Genomic DNA, 23,347 nt, shown 5'->3' on the forward strand with positions numbered 1-23,347 from the left:
ACTGGGATACATTTGCCGGTCTCTACTGTTATTTGCCGGTCTCTACTGTTATAAAACTGGGATACATTTGCCGGTCTCTACTGTTATAAAACTGGGGTACATTTGCCGGTCTCTACTGTTATAAAACTGCGGTACATGTACCGGTATGACGTGCACTGAAATCCTTACCCCAGAACATCATAAAGTGAACATTCCAAAGCATATAAAATTGATTAGTGTTTGTATATGGCATCCATTGTCAAAAGGCTATAAAAATTCCGAAACCCATTTGCCATGGACATTTATTGCCGGGGCTGTATATCAAAACATAATACTACCACTACACTGGGTTACTGCTGTAATTCAAGCTATACCTACGAACTATCGCTGCTTATGGTTTGGTTATATGTTCAATGAAATGTCCTTTGGATGTTCTACAATAATTCCGTGTGAATATTGTCATAGGATAACACGTATTTTGGCTTCATCTACTTACCCAGCCTCTGATACACCATGGAGACGGGATGTGAAGAGCCAAGAGTTCCTCCTTTCTGCTTATCTGATGATGGGGATGATGATGGGGGTGATGATGGGGGTGATGATGAAGCTGATGAAAGGGAACTTAAGATACTCTCCACCATCCCTGATATTCGGAAAGAGGCAGGTATCTTCATCAGCCCAGACGGACATAGGAAAAGCGCAAAAATTCGTAAAAAGAGTTCACGGGTACATGTAAGGAGCCCGGATTTAACTCCGAACCCGGATGAAATGACAAATGTTCAAACTGAATTTCCGCATATAGAAGGGAAAAATGTGACAAAGAGACCGAATGTGGGCGTGGCATCTGATTCCGATGTGGGTTTCGATGGGATGGGTGATCCCAAAAAAGGAAAGGTTGTTGATGAAGAGGAACCGTCTGATGACGTGTACATATCGGTGCCATCGACAGCAGGACACACCTCAGTTAACGAGGACGACGGATACGACACTGATCTCGGGGACAGTAAGTAAAGAGTTAGTGAGTGAAGTGACTAAATAGAAGAAGATTAACGCGTAAGTGTAAGACTTCCAGTATATTTGACTCGTTGTTTGGCGTGTTCTTGTGTAGGATAAGGAATAAATGAAGGGTTTGCAGGATATGTCTGCTACTAGTTCCTGAACAATTGATTTGCCTTTGCATGTGTTTTGACGGGAGCCACCGTTGGGTAGGTCCTATTCGCTATTATCACTATAAGAGAGTATTTCAAAAACACCTGCTTGTGATATAGTCGGAATGGTACAATGGTCTCTATCTTTTGAAGAGGTTTCTTATGATCATGGGGATGTTTTCTGATTTCATTTATAGTCTGTTTGCATTGAAAACGTACCGATGAATGTCAATTTAAACAAAAAAGTAAATCGAATAAGATGAAATTAAGATTGCGAATCCTGATAATTTTACCTTGCCAACTGACCATTTAAATCCCAGAATTTTATTCAACTTATGATAAAAGTTGTTTAACAAACGATCATAGTTTCAAATCGCTATTATTGGTTTGTATTACAAGGGTGTATGCACATTAAATGAAACACCGAGAACAAATAGAGTTGGTCTAAGTTAACGCTCATCACGAACCGCACGTGCATTTGTTTCACTGTTCCATCTACTGCGCTCACCCCTTGTAATACAAACCAATAATAGCGATTTGAATGTATGATCGTTTGTTAAACAACTTTTGTCCTACAATGAATAAAATTCTGAGATTTAAATGTTCAATTGGCAAGGCAAATTTATGAGGATTCGCAATCTTAATTTCACTTTATTTGATTTACTTTTTTGCTTAAAGTGAAATTCATCGGTACGTTTTCACTGCAAACAGACTATACATGTTGGTGATAGGGTAAGCGTAGTGGTTAGACTCGAGTTCGATTCCCCACATGGGTACAATGTGTGAAGCCCATTTCTGGTGTCCTCCGCCATGATATTGCTGGAATATTGCTAAAAGTGGCGTAAAACTAAATTCACTCACTCATTTACATGTTCCAATGGGATTAGATGGCTTGCATCTACGGAAGTTTCCTTCCTAACTTTGCATGCAGCTATAATCCAGTTATATGGCAGCGGCCTGTAAATAATTAAGTCTGGACCAGAACATTAATTAAATAATCGATATAAGAGTAACGATTGACAGTCAATCAAATTCTGTCCTATAAGTAACGACCAGCATGGTTGCTGAGGGCTCAATGAACTGGTGAGGACGGTGAGGTGAGGTGAAATTGGGTTTAACGACGTACTTGAGAATATTTCGCTCATATGACGACGTGCACGCGTGTATGTGTATGTGCGGCTGCTTGTACTAGCCCAGACTGAAGCTGGTTTTATAGTGCTAGCCCACTGAGATACCATGCCGCAGTGAAGCATGAATACCCCACTCAGACACATTATACTGACTCCGAGCCGACCAGTCCTTGTTGTACCCATTAATGCCGAGCGCCAGACAGGGACCAACAAGTACCATAGTTTCTTTTGGTATAACGCGGTCGGGGATCGAACCCGCGACCTTCCGCTCTCCGGGCGGACGCTCTAACCACTACACCACGGAGGCGGTTTTGGTGAGGACGGGGGAGTGAAGGTGGGGTTGATTCCATGAAATTGTACAGTTACTCATATCTGAAAAGAATACAACTTACATGTCCTTTACCATTCTATTTTGGTCAAAACACCATATATCATATACATGTAATCATATCATTCAGACATATTCTCTGCTCCACTTTAACTCCCATTTTGTTGTTAAGGGCGGTGGGGTAGCCTAGTTTAAAGGTTCGTCTCGCCACCGGTTTCGATTCCCCATATACAATGAAGCCCATTTATCGTGATATTGCAGGAATATTCTAAAACGGCATAAAACCCACTTCAGCCAGCCAGCCAGCCAGTCCATTTGTTGTTTCACGAAATCGCACAATCCAATACAGTAAATTCTCCCTGAGCGTCAGCTGTTGACAATATGTAAGCCGTAATATTCTGTACATAGTGTGTGAATCTGGATCTATTTGTGTTTGAATGTAAGTCATATAAAATCCCTACTCATCGGACATCGGAACGTCGATTGAGGTCAAGCACGACGACCCAATTTCACCTCACCTCACCTCAACACCTCACCTCTGCCAATCGGAACTCGATTGGGGTGATCATTCAATCCTTATCTGACTCAAATAACGCCCGTCGGTGTTGGAGTGGGGAGGATCCGCCCTTACGCTACTGAATCGGCGTCTTGCTCTTTAATAATGAAACAGTCTGGTTAACGTTTTCTGATTAACTTGCTTACTTTAAGTTAATTAGTGCGTGATGTGACTGAAAAGAATGTGTTAGCATCATGACATGTAGGCCCTTCACAGGTTTTATAGTGACTTCGAAGAGGCATAATTAGAAAGAAGTATACTAACTTTTCTCTGCATATTTATGTCTCTTTGTATGTGTACTGATGTCTATCTCAATATAAAGGAATTCGGCCCAGTGCCAAAAGTATTTGATTTAATTGGTGACAATATAATTGTTTTAAGTATTTAACCACTCAGTTACATTTTACATTGACGTCTTAATTAATTCAGCACAGCTGTTTTGTAAATCGAAATTATAAGTGGAAAGACTGACTGAATTTTGTTTTGCAGCTTTTAGCAATATTCCAGCAACAAAGAGACACCAGAAATGTTTAACCCACCTGTTATTTTCACACAATTGTCGATTTATATACTCACTAATGAATGTAAGACACTGCCCGAAAGAAACTGATTAATTAACTAACCTCGGGTAGGATCACGAAACAAGTTTATATAATAAAAACATGCATGTAAATCACGTGCAGATGTTCTATCCGCGAAGCGTAATGCGTTTGCGTGCACAACACATTGTCTGAGAACAAAGACATCATCTCTATACATAAACTGGCCATGTCTCCCAAACGCATCTATCTATGCTGACATCTTAAACTTCAATCCGCGAATAGCGACAATGTCCCTTCTCGGATTCCATAGAATTGTCTAGTGAACATAAAGTATCGGTAAAGAACAATCACCCCGCGAATAGCGACAATGTCCCTTCTCGGATTCCATAGAATTGTCTAGTGAACATAAAGTATCGGTAAAGAACAATCACCTACAGCGTCTCAGCGTTGTCAAGTGGGTTACATACAATCCGTGAACAGTTCTTCAATTTCTCTACATTAGTAGTGCAACAATATTGATAGTATAGTGTAAGCTAATTATTTTTTACTTTTCGGAAGCAGGCACTGTATGACAAAATGATATTCAGCTTCGCTTACTTGTAAGGTACATATTTGACATATTTGTCCTTCAGGTTAGCTGTCGCACTACAGTAATTCTAAAAGGCTTAGACCGCCTCTGTGGTGTAGTGGCTAGAGCGTCCGCCCGGAGAGCGGAAGGTCGCGGGTTCGATCCCCGACCGCGTCATACCAAAAGAAGTTAAAATATGTCACTTGTTGGTCCCTGCCTGGCGCTCGGCATTAATGGGTACAACAAGGACTGGTCTGCTCGGAGTCACTATACTGTGTCTGAATGGGGTATTCATGCTTCACTGCGGCATGGTATCTCAGTGAGCTAGCACTATAGAACCAGCTTAAGTCTGGGCTAGTACAAGCAGCCGCACATACACATACACACGCATGCACGTCGTCATATGAGCGAAATATTCTCAAGCACGACGTTAAACCCAATTTCACCTCACCTCACCTCACCTCACCTCACCTAAAAGGCTTAAAAATCATCGCCATTCTCTAGCTGATGCACGATTCATGCAAACCGATACTGTCCCAGTGTAGTACAAGATGTTCACAAAATGTCTGTCTAAGAACTATATCACAGTCATAAAAGTGGAAGTTATTTTGTATTTGCATGGAATGATTAAAGGTAGAACTTTTGATCAGCAAGGATTCGTCCTCCTTGAATTCTCGTGTAACTTCTGGCTCTACAATTCAAAAACAGAACCCGAGAAGGTATTAAAGGCCACCCTTGTCTGCCTATACTCAAAGTAGTCTGGTATATCTGTATTTCTGTATATCTTCACAGCAACTTTCAAGTTAGAATCAAGTCCTACGTGACCATTAAAGAAGTTTCAGTGACCAACCACTTTTCATTATTATGTGTCAATTTTCATTATTATGACCAATTCTAACCCCTATCTTCAAATCACACAAACAGCGTAAAATCTTCAGAAAGCTTATTGGGATCATCTTCAGTCTAACTAAACACCACTCATGTTATATCTTCAAACGTAGGAGAATCACGTTCTGATAGATAAGACCATATCCACCGTACTTTCTGCCTTAAGGTGGAGACACAAATAAACACATAAAAGCAGTAAAACAATGCCCACTTAGCGAGAACTGTGAGGGTTGACGTGATTGCCTTTTTCTGGGTAGTAGGAGGGTCAGGCCGTGTTGACCTGTGAATCTGACTGTTAAGGCGAGGATGTCACTCCACTCCTGCCAGTAAGGTTTACTTTATAACCTCTTTGAATTGTCTAGTGAACATAAAGTTATGGTAAAGAACAATCACCTAAAGCGTCTCAAGAGGGGACTGATTTATCTCCCTTTTATAGAGGACGAGTTCCGCCACAAGGAGCTGGAACAACAGCTGATTACTTGCCGAGAGAACACAGACATAGGTCACCTGTCTTACGAGGAAGCATGTAAGACCCACGGAGCCACGCCCCTCAGGAGGGTTATTACACAGCTGTGGATAACGAAAATGCAGCTGCAGCACGTGGGACTCAATGTCAAGCAGGTCAAGGCCATATGTGCGGGACTCTTGGTAAGATGTTGAAGGTCAAGGACGCCTGTCTGACGTCTTGGTTTGTTTAGATAAAAAATATAGTTTGTACACAATAACAAGTACGATTTATTGTATGTGAACATAAATATATTTTCTCATGTTGTCACTACGAGGTCACCAGGAAAGAAGTTCTGACTGTAACAACTGCATGATGATGGTACACGATATATACACAATGCGCGCGCGCACGCACGCACGCACACACGCACGCACACACAGACAGAGTCAGTGATTTCATGAAATCCCTGTTACTCCCAGGGGTTTCATGTATTCCCTAAAATTTCCAGGGATTTAATAAAATTACTGAAATATTAGCCTTTATTGAAGTGGAGAACACCAACTTCATAATGCGGGTACAGAGTATATGCTGATAAAATCCATTTGTTTGGACAAGATAGACTGTTATGATACAAGCGATTACACTTCAGTAGCACTTTAAACCATTTACAACAGTGTGTTTCAATGTGGTGTTAAGACACCCCCCTCTGGATCCGCCAATGGACCACCACAATTCGACTCGAAATCTATACGGATATAATTTTGTAACAAACATCAGCTGGAATATTATCGAGATTCTGAACCCGAGTGATTTCCCTCTATTTAGCTTTACTTAGTGTCTTGGCAGTTAAAAGTATATGTGGTTCGGGGACTGTGAGAAGACCTATGGAAATGACCAAATGAGTCTATCCAGGGTAAAGGGGCCGTGGTTCAGTTAAAATTGGTCCCCCAACTCAAAAACAATCTTCAATGCGGCCATAAGTCATTTTTTCAGGTAGGGGTGTGTGTGTGTGTGTCAACTCCTAAGACCTGTGTGTGTGGATGAAATGTGTGTGTGTGTGTGTGTGTGTGTGTGAGTAAATTGTGTGGTGTGGTTGGAACTCTCACTCTCGCGACTCAACCTCTAGATCCCGCCAACGGACCACTACAATTCGACTCGAAAATCTATACAGATGTCATTTGTCAAAACATCAGTTGGAATATTATCAAAGTTTTCATCGGTAAAAGAACTAAGACCTAAGGGATGAAATGAGACTCAACAGTAAAGTTTTAAGCTACAAACATTAATTTCACACATTCACTGATATCCTAACGGGGAATGTGTGTAATGGAACACCATGAAAATCAGTAATTTCATGAAATCCCTTGAAATTTTAGGGAATACATGAAATCCCTGGGGTTACAGGGATTTCACGAAATCACTGAATCCTTTAGAGATTACGTGAAATCCCTGGTTTCACACATTCCCTGTAATACATATATATATAGAGAGAGAGATAGATAGATAGAGTGAGTGGGTGAGTTTAGTTTTAAGCCGCACTCAGCAATATTACAGACGGCGGTCTGTATAAAAATCGAATCTGTACCAGACAATCCAGTGATCAATAGCATGAGCATCGATCTACTCAATCTGGATACCATGACATGTGTCAACCACGTCAGCGAGCCTGACCACCTGATCAGTCGCCTCTTACGACAAGCATGGGTCACTGAAGATCAATCCTAACCCGGATCTTCACGGGTATACATATATAATGGAGTGAGATAGATACAGATATGAATATATAGAGAGTGAGTGAGTGCGTTTAAGATAGATAGATATGCAAATGGCGCCTTTCTGACAATCTCTTCTTGTTGCGATACAGGAAAACACAAAGGTTGAGGACCTTGACCTTGAAGGTAATGGCATTGACGGCACGGGCACAGCACTCATCTCGGACCTCCTGAAGAGGAACACGTTCATCTCCCGAGTGGTGAGAGAATCGTTTACAATGTTCAGACATACAGAACAGACATGCTGTCATGGACGATAAATAGTTTCCTCATTTTATAAAAAGGAAAGTTTTACATGCAACTAAACAACGTGTATATCTGATGGTTAATATTTCAATATTGCAATTATTGCACGAAATGGTCCCACTATTCACACGGCTGAATGGTGTGTGAACACTGCACTGTGGTTAAGAACCTACATTGGAAAAAAGAATGATGGGGGCCAAAAAAGAAACAAACGCGTAATGGTTATTTGATGGTGACGTATTTCATCTTTGTATATTTGCGTTTTGGACCATAAAATTAAAGTGTTACAATGACTGTATTTGACCAAATAATGTAAGCGCTTGTAATTCTTTGGTCAAATCCAATTTTCAAGGGTATACGAGTACCTTCTTTTGCCCGCAGTTGATTTCGCGGTCCTTTTCGTCAAATAAATACAGTGCCTTAAAATTGTATCTGCGTCTTACAATTTCCACCAGTTGACATCACGCCGTGATATCATGATACAAAACCCCGTTAACCTTCACTTTATACATGTGTGTTTTCCAGAGTTTAAAGGCCAATACACTGGAGAACAAGGGTGCAATAGCCCTCTCCGATCTGCTGCAGTTAACCACGACCATCACACAGCTCAACCTGCACAGTAAGTAAATCGTTCATGCTTTCATTTTCAGTAAGATCCGGGTTACACCTGGTCATCAGCAACCCATGCTTCTCTAAAGAGGTGACTATGGGGTGTTCAGTCTCGCTTGTTTGACACATGCCATGGTATCCTAGTTGCGCAGATCGATGCTCATGACGTCAGTCACTGGATTGTCAGGTCCAGATTCAGTTATTTACATACATTTTCTTGTAGTTGGTAAATTGATGAGCGTGGCATTAAACAAGAAACAAACAAAACCAATTGCAGTACTATTTCCTTTTGACATTCGGGACAACAAAATAAGTTCGAGACAACCAGAAATTTGACAAGTCTAATAACGATTCCTGGCATTTGCTGGTACCGAATGATCATTTGACATCAGGAATTTGACATATATGTTTTGAGACCACACTGTCAACTGAGTGAGTGAGTGAGTTCGGGTTTACGCCTCTTTTAGCATTATTTCAGCAATATCACAGTGGGGTACAGATCAAATGGGTTCAACCCGGTTCCTCGACGTGACGAGCGAACGCTTTAACCACTAGGCTACCTATGCTCAACCCCTCACAATGTCAGCTGCACACGTACACAACTTCCTGTGTCAATAAAAGAGACGTCAATGTTGTCAGTATCACTTTTTTTAAAAGTTCAATTTCGTTAAAGTCATGTTACAAAATTCACATAAGTGTGCAGGTTAGCGATGCAACGACCCGATGTTCAGGAGTTCGAATCCAATATACGTACCATGACCTTTTTGTCAGTAACAAACCGGTTGGTTTCAGCGAAGTGGTAAACAAAGGTCTTTAACAAAGTCCATGGTGTATTTTTCCTACATGATATCACGCCCTCTACTCAATATACTGTTATAGGAGTCTACAGGATGAATGCCTAATATGTCAGCTTGTATGTATTCTTTGCTCTCCACAGGTTGCCAGATAGCTGACCACGAGATGCTCCACGTGGCAACAGGTATACAGGTAAGTGGTGTCACGTGGTTCCGTGGACAATTCAAAGGCACCAAGTCAGGTCAAGACAAACAATTATGTCACTGACCAAATGACCATGACCAAATACCAACGAGAATGGCGTATGTAACTACCACATGGTCACATCAAATATTGAAAACATACTGACACGGAGATTCTGACATCAGCCGTTCTCCATAGAGATGACCTCTTTTCACATAGCAGTAAATGATGCCTGGTAGGTTGAGATAATAATTTGTCTGTAAACTTCCTTTAAATCAGGAAAGAATTAAAATTTCAGTGCACACTGATTTGTCAAATGTTTACAGTGGCGATTCCTTTTATTCATTCAGAACAATGAGAGTATTAAATGGCTCTCCTTGAGTCATAACAAGATTGGCATCCTTGGAGGTGTTCAGCTTGGAAGAGCGATGGGTATGTATGGAAAGATCACATATATATGATATATCTGAAAACAATGACGTGCACCTTTAAGTTCATTGTTGAGATTAGAATACATTTGCTTTAATCATTTTATTTTCATTCTTGGTCACTTCAGTTTAAAGATTGAGACATATATACTCATGCCAATAATGGTTGTCACCCCCTTCAATTTTTTTTATTGGAGAGGGGTGGGTGGGAGGGGGTGACAACCATTATTGGCATGAGTATATATTTCACGCATATCAAACTGCCAAAAAACATACTGTAATCTGACCTAACACGGACTTGGAGGGGATTATTATCGCTAAGGTGATCATGACTCTCATACTTGAAAATTGGCTTAAGATAGTCAAGCGCTAATATCGCTCTGTGGAACTTTCCCTTTAGAGCCAGAAACCTCAATAACATTTATACGTGAATGTTCCGCTGAAGTAACAAAACTGGCACATGTGGTTGATGATCAGTCGGAATTCTAAAGCTTATAGGAAAGGTCACGGCAGTTAGCATCATGAAATAATTACATGAATACGTGGAATTTATTATTCTTGAGAGAAATCTGCAATTTGTGGCACTTTAATGTCAAAACGGATCCAGAATCACGATTGAAAAAATGAAGAGTTTACAAGCCATAAACATATGCATTCCGACGTCTTGTAAATGACCAGTGCATAGAACACTCTGCAAGCTACGACATTAAAACAGGTAGCTAACGTTACTTTTATCAAATGTTGATTTGATTAGGAAATAATTATTTGATCATCAGGTGCCAACAACTACCTGGAGTATGTTGACGTCAGTTGGAACCAGATCAGAGCTAGCGGCGCCGTGTCCGTCTGTAAGAGTCTGCAGGTGAGCCATCGTCTTCACGAACGACTTCATCAGCGTTCCATCAGTGATTGGGTCTTTTCTGTAATATGATAAATATCCGCAGTGTAGTCGTGTCCCGTGTTGTGTTTATATTCTTCATGATTTACAAAATATGTACACAATATTTGAACAGAAAAATCACACTATACGAAAACTGGACGTGTCGTGGAATGGTTTCGGATTTGAAGGCAGTCTGGCGATAGGGGAATCCCTGAAGATGAACAGAACCCTGAAGGTGCTGGATATGGCCAATAACAGGATCAACTGGGACTGTGTGCCGTACATCGGGAGGGGGGGATCAGGGCAAACAGGTGCCTGGAAGTGTTGGACGTGAGTAGACGCCAACAGTCACTATATTTCTTTAGAGGAATGTCAATCCGATCTTTCAGTGTTGGTTTTGTTGTCAGTAAAAGGTAAATCTGAATACCTAAATCCTTGCAATGATATTATCATATTATCATACCAAGCAGGATATTTAGAATCATAGCAGTCAAAATAGTATATATGTAACTATTCATTATGCTGGTATCATGGAAGTATTATTTTATGATGAAGATGCATGGGTCACCCATGTGCACCAAACAATAGTCTTGCTGTATCTGAACAAGGCAACTGAATCCAAATGTGACAAGTTTTGGTTTCTTATAAGCAACAATCGCTATTATCATGCTTTGCCAGTATGAGAATATGTTTAAAATTTGACTAGCAGAATTGGATCATTCGTGAGCCCCAGTCTTCAGTGTCCAATTCAGACATCAGAATGAAACAATGACAGGGAAGCATTTTATGGCTGGTGCATGAGCAGGATAATGAATATACGATTGTTGTTCCAGCTTGGCCATAACCCATTGTCGATGGAGGGGTGTGACGAGCTCCTAGATGCAATAGCGAAACCTACTTGTTGTCTTAGACACCTAGGATTAGAGGTAAACGTTTTGTATGTAAAATATCCGTGTTTAATTCTCAACGAAAGGTTTTGATGTTCACTGTCTATTGGCAGTTCTATAGTCCGACAGCGTCTAAATACACTGAGTAACTCAGGCTCACAACCAGGATCTTTTGATTGAATGATTTGGTTTTAACTCCTCTTTAAAGAGTACAGTAAACTGCATTAATAAGGAACTCGCTTATACCGAACTGGCGGATATAACGAACTGTTTTTTGTTGGGGTCTTTTATACATTGTTTAAGTTGGGGGTGGGGGTGGGGGTTTGTTATTTTGTTTTGTTTGTTTTGGTTTTTTTGTATTTTTCTGTTTTATGTTATTGTTTTGTTTTGTTTTGTTTTGTTTTTGTTGTTTTTGTTTTGTTTTGGGGTTTTTTTGGGGGGTGGGTTTGTCCTGTTTTTTTGTTCTTATTTTGTTTTTTGTTTTGTTGTTAATATTATGTAGTCTCAGTGACACAGGTCGAGGCTTCAAGTGTAACTGATTTATATAATCGCGCAGAAGACTGGATTCAAACCCAGTATCTGCGGATCGCAAGCCATGAACACTGATATGGTGGAAAACAATAAAATGGACTTTTTAGACAAGCTATAAGTCCTCTTCCTCTGTGTTCTCAATTGAGATAATATATTCTGCACCAGTTTCGCGAAAAGCTCCCTGGTATCATAGAGGACCCCTTTCAAAGGAAATATGATTACTATGGCCTCTGCTGTTGTTTTCAGAACATACCGATCAACTCCAAGGTTGCCTTCAGTGCAACGGAGATCTCCCGTACCCGGAAGTTCACTCTCCATCACGGCGGCATCCTCAGCACTCACGACATCATTGGCATTCAGAGAGGTGAGGGTTGTTGTCAACGTCGTCGTTAGCTAAAATACAACATCGTTACAGGCTTTTGTGAAATTCCGTTGCAATATTTATCGTTCGTCATTCTACAAATTTTACATTAACAATAATTTCCTGACAAATTCTTGAAACTGCACAAAGATTAAGAATAATACTACAAATGAGGTGTGATTACCATATTTTTATTCATATGGAATCGGATGTAAAGCATATGAATATGTTGCCGGATCCGTTAGTGACTGTGCTACATCACCTAAATCACGCACAATCTATAGACCTACACCTTATGACCTTAACTCCATGAACTCATTGAATGTCGCAGGGTTGTTGGGAATATATTTAAAGTGTCTTTATGAAGACTATATTGTTATTTTACAAATGGAAAATGTCAGTGATGTAGAATTTTTCTAACGTTGTAATGAGTGTTGTGTATATAAACCGACGTGCACCTGTGCAAAGCATTATTTCTTCAATACGTATGTCTACTTTTTCAATAAAGACCTGAAGGAAGGTATGTGCTGATTTGTTATAATAACAATAGATGTGATCGGAATGGTGTTATTCAAAGTTGTTTTGTTATGAATTTGAGCGTACATCCATTAATGGTTTGGGATATTTTCTGTCATAACTGGTGATATCTCAGGAATGCGCATGCGCTGATGGATTTCCTTTATTAATGCTGAAATACGTGACCAACGCCATTTTCAGGATGTAACCTTTCGTGCCAGGTTTTAGTCCTCATTGCAGCGTCTGAAACTTCTTCATAGAGATACCGTCACGCCGAAGACCCGGGTTCGAATCCCCACATGGGTACGACTTGTGAAGCCCATTTCTGGTGTCCCCCGTCGTGATGTTGCTGGAATATTGCTAAAAGCGGCGCAAAACCAAACTCAGTCAGTCAATCATAGAGATACCTGGGAAGATTAGGTCCCCGATATACCGGCTGTCTTCTCATGTAGATTCGTGCTGGAGGAGGTCCCTGGTACACTGTCTGTGTTTCTTTCGTATAGATTCCTACGTCCGTCGTCTCTGTCTTCTTAATGGTGACTCTGTGCCACAGCAAGTCCCTAGTACACCGTTCTTTCAAAGGGACTCCGTGCCAGAGAAGGTCCTAATACACTATGTTTCTTTCAAAGGGACTCAGTGCCAGAGAAGGTCCTAATACACTGTGTTTCTTTCAAAGGGACTCAGTGCCAGAGAAGGTCCTAATACACTCTCTGTGTCTCTTTCAAAGGGACTCAGTGCCAGAGAAGGTCCTAATACACTGTCTGTGTTTCTTTCAAAGGGACTCAGTGCCAGAGAAGGTCCTAATACACTGTCTGTGTTTCTTTCAAAGGGACTCAGTGCCAGAGAAGGTCCTAATACACTGTGTTTCTGTCAAAGGGACTCAGTGCCAGAGAAGGTCCTAATAAACGGTCTGTGTTGCTTTCGAAGGGACTCCATGCCAGAGAAGGTGTCAATACACTGTCTGTGTTTCTTCCATAGTACACAATTGTATATCTGCTACATAGCACCAACGGTTCTAATCGTTAGGTGGCCGACCTTGTATTACGGACAACCCCTGTTTCGCCTGGTTTAGAACCCAGTGATTGAATGACTGGATGAGCGAGAAGTAGTTTCTGCTTAAACCTCTTCTTCAGCATGTAGCGTTAGCTGACGTTTCATCTCCAGATGTTGATATATGTCTGGGAAGACTTCATATCAACAACATTGTGGTAGGTTGATGCTTCTGAAAATATTCATGGGTTTATAAATAGTTTCTGTGATCAAAGTATTTTCTGTGGATCATTCGGGAATAGGGAATTACATATTCATGGCATTTGTCAACGGATTTGATTTGAATCTGTGACTATGGTTTCACGCCGCCGTAAGCAAATTCCCCGCCATGCATTGAACTCAAGCATCGAAATCACATCTTCGGCGTGACAAGAGAACACTTGAACCGCTGGTCTACCCAACATACCTATTTGATGGGTCAGATAGGGTATGGTTTCGCACCGAACTCATCTATATATTCTGTCTTGGAAAGGCTTTGTTTAATAAATATACTATTGTGTATTATCCACATTCGTAATTGAATTTCTATATATTAATTATGAATTCTTTTAAAAGACATACGCCAATAGTTTTGTGTTCCAATTTTCCATTTCAAGTTCAAAAATATTTTCATTCCGATGTATTAAAAATAAGGAAATATCTTTTAATATAGTATTGCATAAAATATTTGATGTATACACTCAATGTTAATCTGTAGTGCTACCTTCTAAGGCAAAGGCAACACGTACAACTAGAACTCAAATCTGCAATACGAATTATGAACCGCGCTTACCATATGGCATGAGATACGTATTTACATATGTACGAATAAATGTGAATGCTGTTTTCCTCACAACTGAATGCAGTGAAGCAATGCTTGCTTGTCACTTGTGATTTTTCCCTCACGAGTGCAGTGTTTTTGGCATGGCGCCCTTGTTTTTCTTGGCGCTGTTTTTTCTTGTTATTGAAGTGCTTGATTTCTTTTCACGTCTTGTGTGAAATTATTTGATGCGTGTAAATTTCTAAATTGTGATAATAACTGCCTTTCAGTGAAGCGCCAAGACCCCATGTCGCTGCTTACAAGATATTTAGGCACGATTGGGATCCGAGTCGTCGATCTGTTTCGAATGTTCGATACGGAAAATAGGTTTTACGTGTCCAAAGAAAAGTTTATCCGAGGGCTTAAGGTAAGCGCGTTGTTTCACTGCATTCTTTCATGACAAAAAAGTAGGGAAACAGTTTAATACAGAGGGTTTTATGCCTAACGTTAAATCACAGCCAAACTCTAGCGCAAATAGGGTTGCGCAACAGAGAGAAAAATGACCAGTCTTTCTCTAAGCGACGCGGAAGACTGGTCATTTTCTCTTTGTTGCGCAACCCTAATTGCGCTACAATTTGCCTGTGGTTCAGTATACCCCTGCTCATTAGCATTGTCACCGCCAAAACATATCTTAATATTGGGATGACAATTATTTTGAGCATGGGTATAATTGTTAATAAAGTATAATTTGTAAAGGTATATGGCAACACGTTAATACGGACTATGAGATTTGGGAAAGTTATTTCATTGCAAAACTGGATTCTTTCTTTCTTTCATGGAATATCTAAATTATTTTTAGTTTGAGGATTTCTTTCTAAAGGTTCTTTGGTTGTTTTGATTTGAGGTCCAAAAACCATCAAAACTCCAGTAGCAGTGACAAAACATGTTCTAATTTATGTGATATGGGGTGTTATATATATTTTATTATTTCAATATGGGCCTTATTTGTTCACTAGTCGGGAAATATTTCTTTAATTCGTTACCCATAAAAGGAAATATATCTCATGAAAATAATTTACGATAAATTATAAGATTAATGTGGATTTCACCTGTATGACTTTCGACAAAAAATATATAAGCCGATTAAAATCTCAGGCATCCATACCTGGAGGACAACATCCTCTCTATATAAATATAGACTCCGTTAAAGTGTTTCTCGGAATGTAAAACGTGGACAGTGTAAAATAAGAAACATCGTTAAATGGCCCTGGTGGCCGTGAGCGCAGGAATGTCATGTAAACCGGAGAGGAGTCCTCAGGACCAAAGACCAGCCTTGAGCTTGAAGTTGATTTGGAAATTATCTTGCTTTCGCATTACCCATATTTTGACATTTTCATAAATACTTTTACCACGTATTCATTCAAGATGATGCACACGAATTGAGTATGGAACGATACACTTGATGTCAATATTCACCATCTATGTTTAAATGAGAGGTGAAAATGGGGAATGAGTGAGATTAGTTTAACGCCGCACACAGCAATATTCCAGCTATATGACGGTGGTCTGTAAATAACCGAGACTGGACCAGACAATCCAGTGATCAACAACATGAGCATCAATCTACGAAATTGGGATACGATGACATGTGTCAACCAAGTCAGCGAGCCTGACCACCTGATGCCGTTAGTCGCCTCTTACGCAAGCATGGGTTACTGAAGATCAATTCTAACCCGGATCTTGACGGTCTGGTGAAAGTGGGTTAAACGTTTTGTTCAGCGTCTCGCACTGTTAACGCAACGTGCTTGCACGTGTGTGGCTATGGGTGCTCGTGCAACGTGATGCTAGCCCACTCAGCGTGCTAGCCAACTGAGATACCACGCCTCAGTTGGACATGGATACAGGGGCAAGGTTTACGTACTACGAGCCGGCCAGTGCTGGATTATTCCCCAGTGCCGACCACCAGGCAGGAAAACAACAAGTACCATCTTTTAACGTTTTTTATTACCTACGAGGGCGAACATATCGGGGTTCATATTTTTCATACGATGCCCTAGGGCAAAATATCACTTTGTCATGGTGACGTGACGTCATGAACAAGGCTATGACGTCACGTTTCTTCTGTGACGTTGCGTTCTACATACGGCGACGGCGGGAAGCCAGCCTGTGTTTGAAAGTAGATTTAGGTTTATTTTCCTCAGTTTGACGACTTCGGTAATAAATAGAATATTATATTCGTGCCCATATCATACTATATTTACGACACTCGTGCCTAAATATCGGTATATTCCTCGCTCTCGCTCGGGAAATACCAACATTTAGGCACTCGTGTCGTAAACATAGTATGACATGGGCACTCATATAATATCCTCTATATCATATGACTCTGCCTGGAATCGACCTTCCGCTATCAGGAGAAACGCTCATGGTGGTTGTGGTCCTGTATTCTTGAAAGCATACATCTGTAACATAGGGGAGATGGGGTAGCCTAGTGGCTAAAGCGTTCGCTCGTCACGCTGAAGACCCAGGTTCGATTCCGACATGGGTACAATGTGTGAAGCCTTTTGCTGGAATATTGTTAAAAGTGGCGTAAAACTAAACTCACTCACTCACACTGTATCATCACATATCAGATTATACGATCTTTTGAAAAATGAATAGGCCTATGTTGTATAGTTTGTACAATACAGTAAACTATGAACTCAAAGAAACCAATATTTTGTTCATTATAACCATAATTCGCCATACACATTTCGATTAAAATATACAGCATGTGGGCGGGACCCACAAAACCAGTTCGTTATATGCGTGTTAACTATTGAGTTCACGCCACAGTGAGTGAGTGAGTGAGTATGGTTTTACGCCGCTTTTAGCAATCTTCCAGCAATATCACGGCGGGGGACACCAGAAATGGGTTTCACATATTGTACCCAAGTGGGGAATCGAAACCGGATTTTTAGCGTGACGAGCCAACGCTTTAACCACTAGACTGCCCCACCGCCCCTCACGCCACAAATCCACAATGTTGGCTGTATTATTGTACTACGATGTTCATTTCAGGAAATATGTAAGGACACAAACAGACCCTCTGTGAGAAATATGATGCGATGTAAATGAATTGGTCTTATATATACATACATTCCCATACGGAACTTTCCCGGTTAAAGTTATTTGCATAATCAGTGGAAGTTGTACAAAGATGTTGTGTGTATACCTGTTTCTGTACGAAATGTAAGTTCTCTATCTGTGCGAGGTTTCTGTACAATGTTTTTGTTTCTGTACACTTCCCAACAAAGAAAATTTCACTGCAAATTCTCATTGCAAACATTAACACCATTGGACAGTTCAAATACTTGTCAAGTTAATTTTTACCTAGTTGTAATTTGGTTGAATTTTTTTAAAGAAAGATACTTACATAACACAATGTGTCAGGTTTGCTATCGTATTTCAGCGTGTACGAGCGCCCTTAGACGAAGACGAAATGCTGGAGGTTGTGAAGAGGATCGGGATGAGCAAGGGAGGGCAGATAAACTACCAGTACGTACATCCCAGAGACCCGTGAAGCTTCGGGTTAGAATTCAACCGCCTCCGTGGTGTAGTGGTTAGAGGGTCCGCCCGGAGAGCGGAAGGTCGCGGGTTCGATCCCCGACCGCGTCATACCAAAAAGAAGTTAAAATATGGTACTTGTTGGTCCCTGCCTGGCGCTCGGCATTAATGGGTACAACAAGGACTGGTCGGCTCGGAATCAGTATAATGTGTCTGAGTGGGGTATTAATACTTCACTGGGGCATGGTATCTCAGTGGGCTAGCACTATAAAACCAGCTTCAGTCTGGGCTAGTACAAGCAGCCGCACATACACATACACACGCATGCACGTCGTCATATGAGCGAAATATTCTCAAGCACGACGATAAACCCAATTTCACCTCACCTCACCTCGGGTTAGAATTCACCCTTAGCAGCCCATGCATGTCGTAAGAGGCGATTAACGTGGTCGGGTGGTCAATCTCGCTTGCTTGGTTGACATGTCATTGTATCCCATTTGCGTAGATCGATGCTCATGCTGTTTATCACCGGATTGTCTGGCCCAAATTCGATTATTTACAGACCGCCGCCATATAGCTGGAATACTGCTGTGTGCGGCGTAAAACAACCCACCAACCAGCAAGAGTAGAAACATAACTGGGGTGAACTGGGATTCCAAACCACAATCATAGGTTCCTGGCGTGTCCAGGTGTAGGAGCTGGTCCTTGGATATATTCTTCCTTTAAAAAGGGTCAACTTGTATTCCTATCATTTGACCCTGGATTTGCTATTGATTTGCCAGGCGTTACTACATTATTTACAGGCACTGCGGCATAAAACATGAATCAATCACTTTGTGACCTGCCTATCTGTTGCAGGTTACTCGCTGCAGGTGTAAGGAAGCACATTCGTGACGAACGCAAGGAAGACATGCGACAGGAAGCGTTGGAACGGAAACGCCGTGAGGAGCGACGGCGGATCTTACAGTCAGATGCCATCATTTCCGCGCCCGAGTCCAACTACTACTTTCCTTCAATGTACAACATCTATGGCACGAGGTTCATTGGACGCCCCTCGGAAGGCACACCTCTAGCTTCCAGTCTCAGTAGACAGAACTCCTTCGCCAACTTTACAACACCCGGAAGCTTCTTGCCAAAACTCTACTCGGAAAGTCCTCGAAGTCTGATCGCTGTGAGTGAGAGTGAATCCCTCCGTCACACACCTGCAGATGCTATGAAGAAGAAAAAGAAGAGGACGCGGTCAAAGTCTGTGACAAGTCAGAAATCAACAAAGTCAGAAGCCAGTGGCAGTAGTGGGGGCGGATACCTGCCACCATTGTCCAGTCTCAATCTCAGACACGACAGTCCCTGAATGGACAGTCTTCCCAGGGAGTTAATTGTCTATTAAAGTCCGGTTTCCATCCTTGGCTAACTGAGTTGGAATTTCAGAGTTACGTGGTTTTCGCAGGGCTAACGACACTGTGCATAGTCCAATTCTCGTGACAAAGTAATGAGCTTGGATTTTTATCAATTTGTGACTCTGTTAGGATGTGTGAGAAAGACACAAGTATGAATACCACAGAGGCTTTGGTGTTTAGCTTTGTACAAAATATCGATACCTGTCTGTGACCAGCATTAAAACACTGAATTTGTTTCAAAGGAGATATTCTCAAATGCACTGGGTATGTTATATTTATATTAAAACCATTGTTCTGCCAGCGAGCGAGTTTACTTTTACCCCTTTTTTTAGCAATATTCCATCAACATCACAGTGAGGGACACCAGAAATGGGCTTCACACATTGTACCCTAGTCTGTCTCACAGTCCCTGAACCACATTAATTTCCCTACTGCTAAGCCTCTCTGCAGTGCTAAAGCCCTAAATGAAGCAAGTCTAGATTTCTGCTCTGGTCTCCCTAGGGCTCCTTTTCAATATTTAATTAAGCTTGTTTGTTACTATCAAAATTATATATATTCAGAGACTAAGCCTTAGTCTAATTGTACCCATGTGGGGAATCGAACCCGGGTATTCGACGTGACCAGCGAACGCCTTAACCACTAAGCTACCCCACCGCCCCTTGTTCTACGAGCTTATCATAGTCTCAAAGGGTTTACATTACTCAGTAATATTTGTTTTTCTACTGCACACTAAGGAATGGTGCAGCTATTTTCAGTGGCCAGTAAATAATCAAGTATGGACCAGTCCCTTTTAAAGTCTTTTTGTATGAGGTGAACCACCAGTTTTCCCAGAGCTCTCTTGGCAGATGCAAAACCACAGAGGACATGTCACTCAAGGTACTATTGTTGAAATTTGATCAGACCATATCACAGGATGACTCAACAAGTACCACCCTGTTGCCTCCACAACCCCATTGTTTGGTAATTACCCAATAGGGACTTTGAGCCTTTTATGTGGATATTGGGAGCAGAGACAGAGTGAAAGTCAGTGAGTGAGTATGGTTTTGGCGCTTTTAGCAATATTCCAGCAATATCACGGTGGGGGACACCAGAAATGGTCTTCACACATTGTACCCATGTGGGAATCGAACCCAGGAATTCCGCGTGATAGCGCACACTTTTACCATAAGTCTACACCACCGCCCAAAGAACAGTCAGTAACTTATATTCCTGTAAATAACTGAAACCAACAAAGGCCAGAAACCTACCAGGTCTGGGTAAACCATTGGTCAACAGCATGAGCCAAGATCAATGTCAGACACCTCATCAGCCAGGTCACACACATGGTTTAACCATCCAATCCCCATTTGTTCGATCTTGCAACAAGAACAAGTTCCCAACTAATTATTAAGCCCCTGTTTCTCCATGGGACTCAAAAATCCACCAAGACAGTGTACGATAAACATCAATTTATTGCATTGCAAGTATCATCCCACTTGCTTGATCCAGCTACAAACACCACAAGAACATAAGTGTCAAACATGATATAAATAGACAATTTGGGTTTAAAAATAAATATTTCCATCTCAACATATACTTCACAAAAACACAACATTGACAGTGTCTGAAATATATAATCTCTTTCACAACTTGTCTGTATACATGTAAGAAACAGCCTTCTACATCCTGCCCTTCCCAGGTCATCTGAAATCTTGCCAGCTGTGCTAGAAAATATAACTGATCACAAGAATATACACTTTTTTCTAAACTCTCATCTAAACTGTGCAAAAAAACTGCTTTATAAGGTTTCTGAAACCATGATATTGATTTACCTTCTGTTTTGCACAACATCACCAAAACAATACAAATTTTGTTTAATCATCACCAAATATTACTAAATATCAGATAACCCATTTGAATTCTAATGACACTATTCTCTTATCAAGAAATGAAAAAAATATATAAAATTGTCAAAGTGAGATCATTTTTTTCAAAAAGGGAGCACATCCTTTTCTCAACAACATACCAGTTTGACACCAGTTGAGAAGATTCAGACTTGATTTAAAGTTCCTTGGCACTTTAACCTAAGGTTCTTTAAAAAAATATATATTAAAACAGCATTTAATTTTCCACATTTATTATTCTTTCACTTTTGTAAAAATTCAGGATGGCTTATCAGTAAGGTAGACAAAAGGTTGTTCTGGCCAAATAAGAATTCTTTAACATTGTTTCCTTAAAAATTTATTATCAATAACAAAACAATAAAACGTAAACAAATGCCGATTTGACATGATCACAAGAGAGGTAACTTCTTGATAGACATTTCAACTTACAAACAATAGTAAATTAAAAGGAAGCAGTTGTTAAATAGAATTTCAATTTAAAAACATGTATTGAAATTAACACAATTGTTAGTCTTTATTATGAACAAAGTGCCTTCATTATTCAATATGCAAAGCATAACCCAGACTGCTTCAAGACACATACTGATGACCTCCAGTCAGTGACCTGTCCTTGACATTAACAACAAATCAACCAATCACAGAACACGGTGTGCATAAAGGGACCTCATTATGGAACCTGTGACAAGGACATATAGCCATAAGGGCCTTGGAATACACCACTCTACTCGAACTCATAGTGATTGTGGCTAATTAGAACACCTCCATGTCCTGTGTGAAGGTATACAGGGGCATCTTGATTGGGTACAATTAAGGAGTGGGAAACAGATTGCTTGATATATGTCAATATATGAGCAATCATAAACAGAACTCTGTTCTTTCATTCTACTTCTATGAAATATTAAGCTTAAATATGCTACAAATATTTTAATATTTGTGTAAAAGATATCATAAGAACAGCATAAAATATTTTTGGTTCATTACTATCAAACATATTTTATATTTGAAAATGTCACAAAAAAGGTGAATTTGTGTAACACCAGACCAAATTAATTTGCGTTCAGGTTATTCATGCCCAGTATAGTTGCAGCAGGAAAGGAAGAAAATCTTTGAAAAAAATAGAAAATTGCCAATACATTTTACATATCCATCTTAACTATTACAGCAATTTTGTGGAATAACCCCCTTATCTTAGAGCCCCAGGGGATGATTTCCACTGGCTTCCATAGGTCAGGGGTGGATACAGCTTTTTCAGAAAGGGGGGGATGCATACTATTGAGAAAAGGGAGGGTGCACATTTCATTTTCACCCGAGTTTCAATGGTCATTTAATAAACTTTCAGAACAAAAGAGGGGTGCACCCCCCTGCACCCCCCTTCTGGATCCGCCTATGTAGGTGGAGTCACTGCTGAAGCACAGCAAGTTGGGAGTGAGTGAGTGAGTAGTTTTACACCGCTTTTAGCAATATTCCAGCATTATCACGGCAGGGGACACCAGAAATGAACAAGTGGGAAAATCAACTAGATTTCTATAGTCAAACTGTCTATAACTTTTTCACTCTAAAGATAAAGAAATTCCTCCTATTACACATTTTCTGTATTCTATTTTTAGTGGAAATGGCTAAATTCTGACGACTGAAAGACACCTAAATATAACTGTCTAGCCATATAAAAAAATCTGATATTTTTTGTGAAATAGGTTTTTACCTTTAAGATATCTACTGAACCCAACAAGCTGAGGAGAGTGTGCTTGTCACCTGTTCCAACTAGAGGTTATGCATGACTAGTATTCAAAAGCAACTGCTACAACACCTTAGGCTACCAGCTGTAGTCACATTAACATTTGTTATTTTATCAAAATTTATGCATATAAAATCATGTGTCATCTCACAGTACTCAAAACATTTAATTTGTAAAATGGGGAGAGTTTTGGCACAAGACC

General features: G+C 40.5%; 1 protein-coding gene across 1 annotated transcript; it reads left to right on the forward strand.

The window, feature by feature from the left end:
• Positions 1-569: 569 nt before the first annotated feature.
• LOC124283680 (leucine-rich repeat-containing protein 74A-like) lies at positions 570-19,787 on the forward strand. Its single transcript, XM_046719683.1, is given in 15 exon segments — positions 570-982; positions 5,576-5,787; positions 7,452-7,559; positions 8,131-8,224; positions 9,152-9,201; positions 9,543-9,624; positions 10,397-10,482; positions 10,634-10,792; positions 10,795-10,830; positions 11,334-11,426; positions 12,165-12,282; positions 12,788-12,799; positions 14,875-15,011; positions 18,036-18,121; positions 18,989-19,787. Coding segments are annotated over 15 exon segments (2,001 nt in total). The 5' UTR covers positions 570-747; the 3' UTR covers positions 19,482-19,787.
• The last annotated feature ends 3,560 nt before the right edge of the window (positions 19,788-23,347 follow it).

The sequence above is a fragment of the Haliotis rubra genome, unplaced genomic scaffold (assembly GCF_003918875.1).
Source record: "Haliotis rubra isolate DU_JTF1 unplaced genomic scaffold, ASM391887v1 Scf32, whole genome shotgun sequence".
Lineage (NCBI taxonomy): Eukaryota > Metazoa > Mollusca > Gastropoda > Lepetellida > Haliotidae > Haliotis > Haliotis rubra.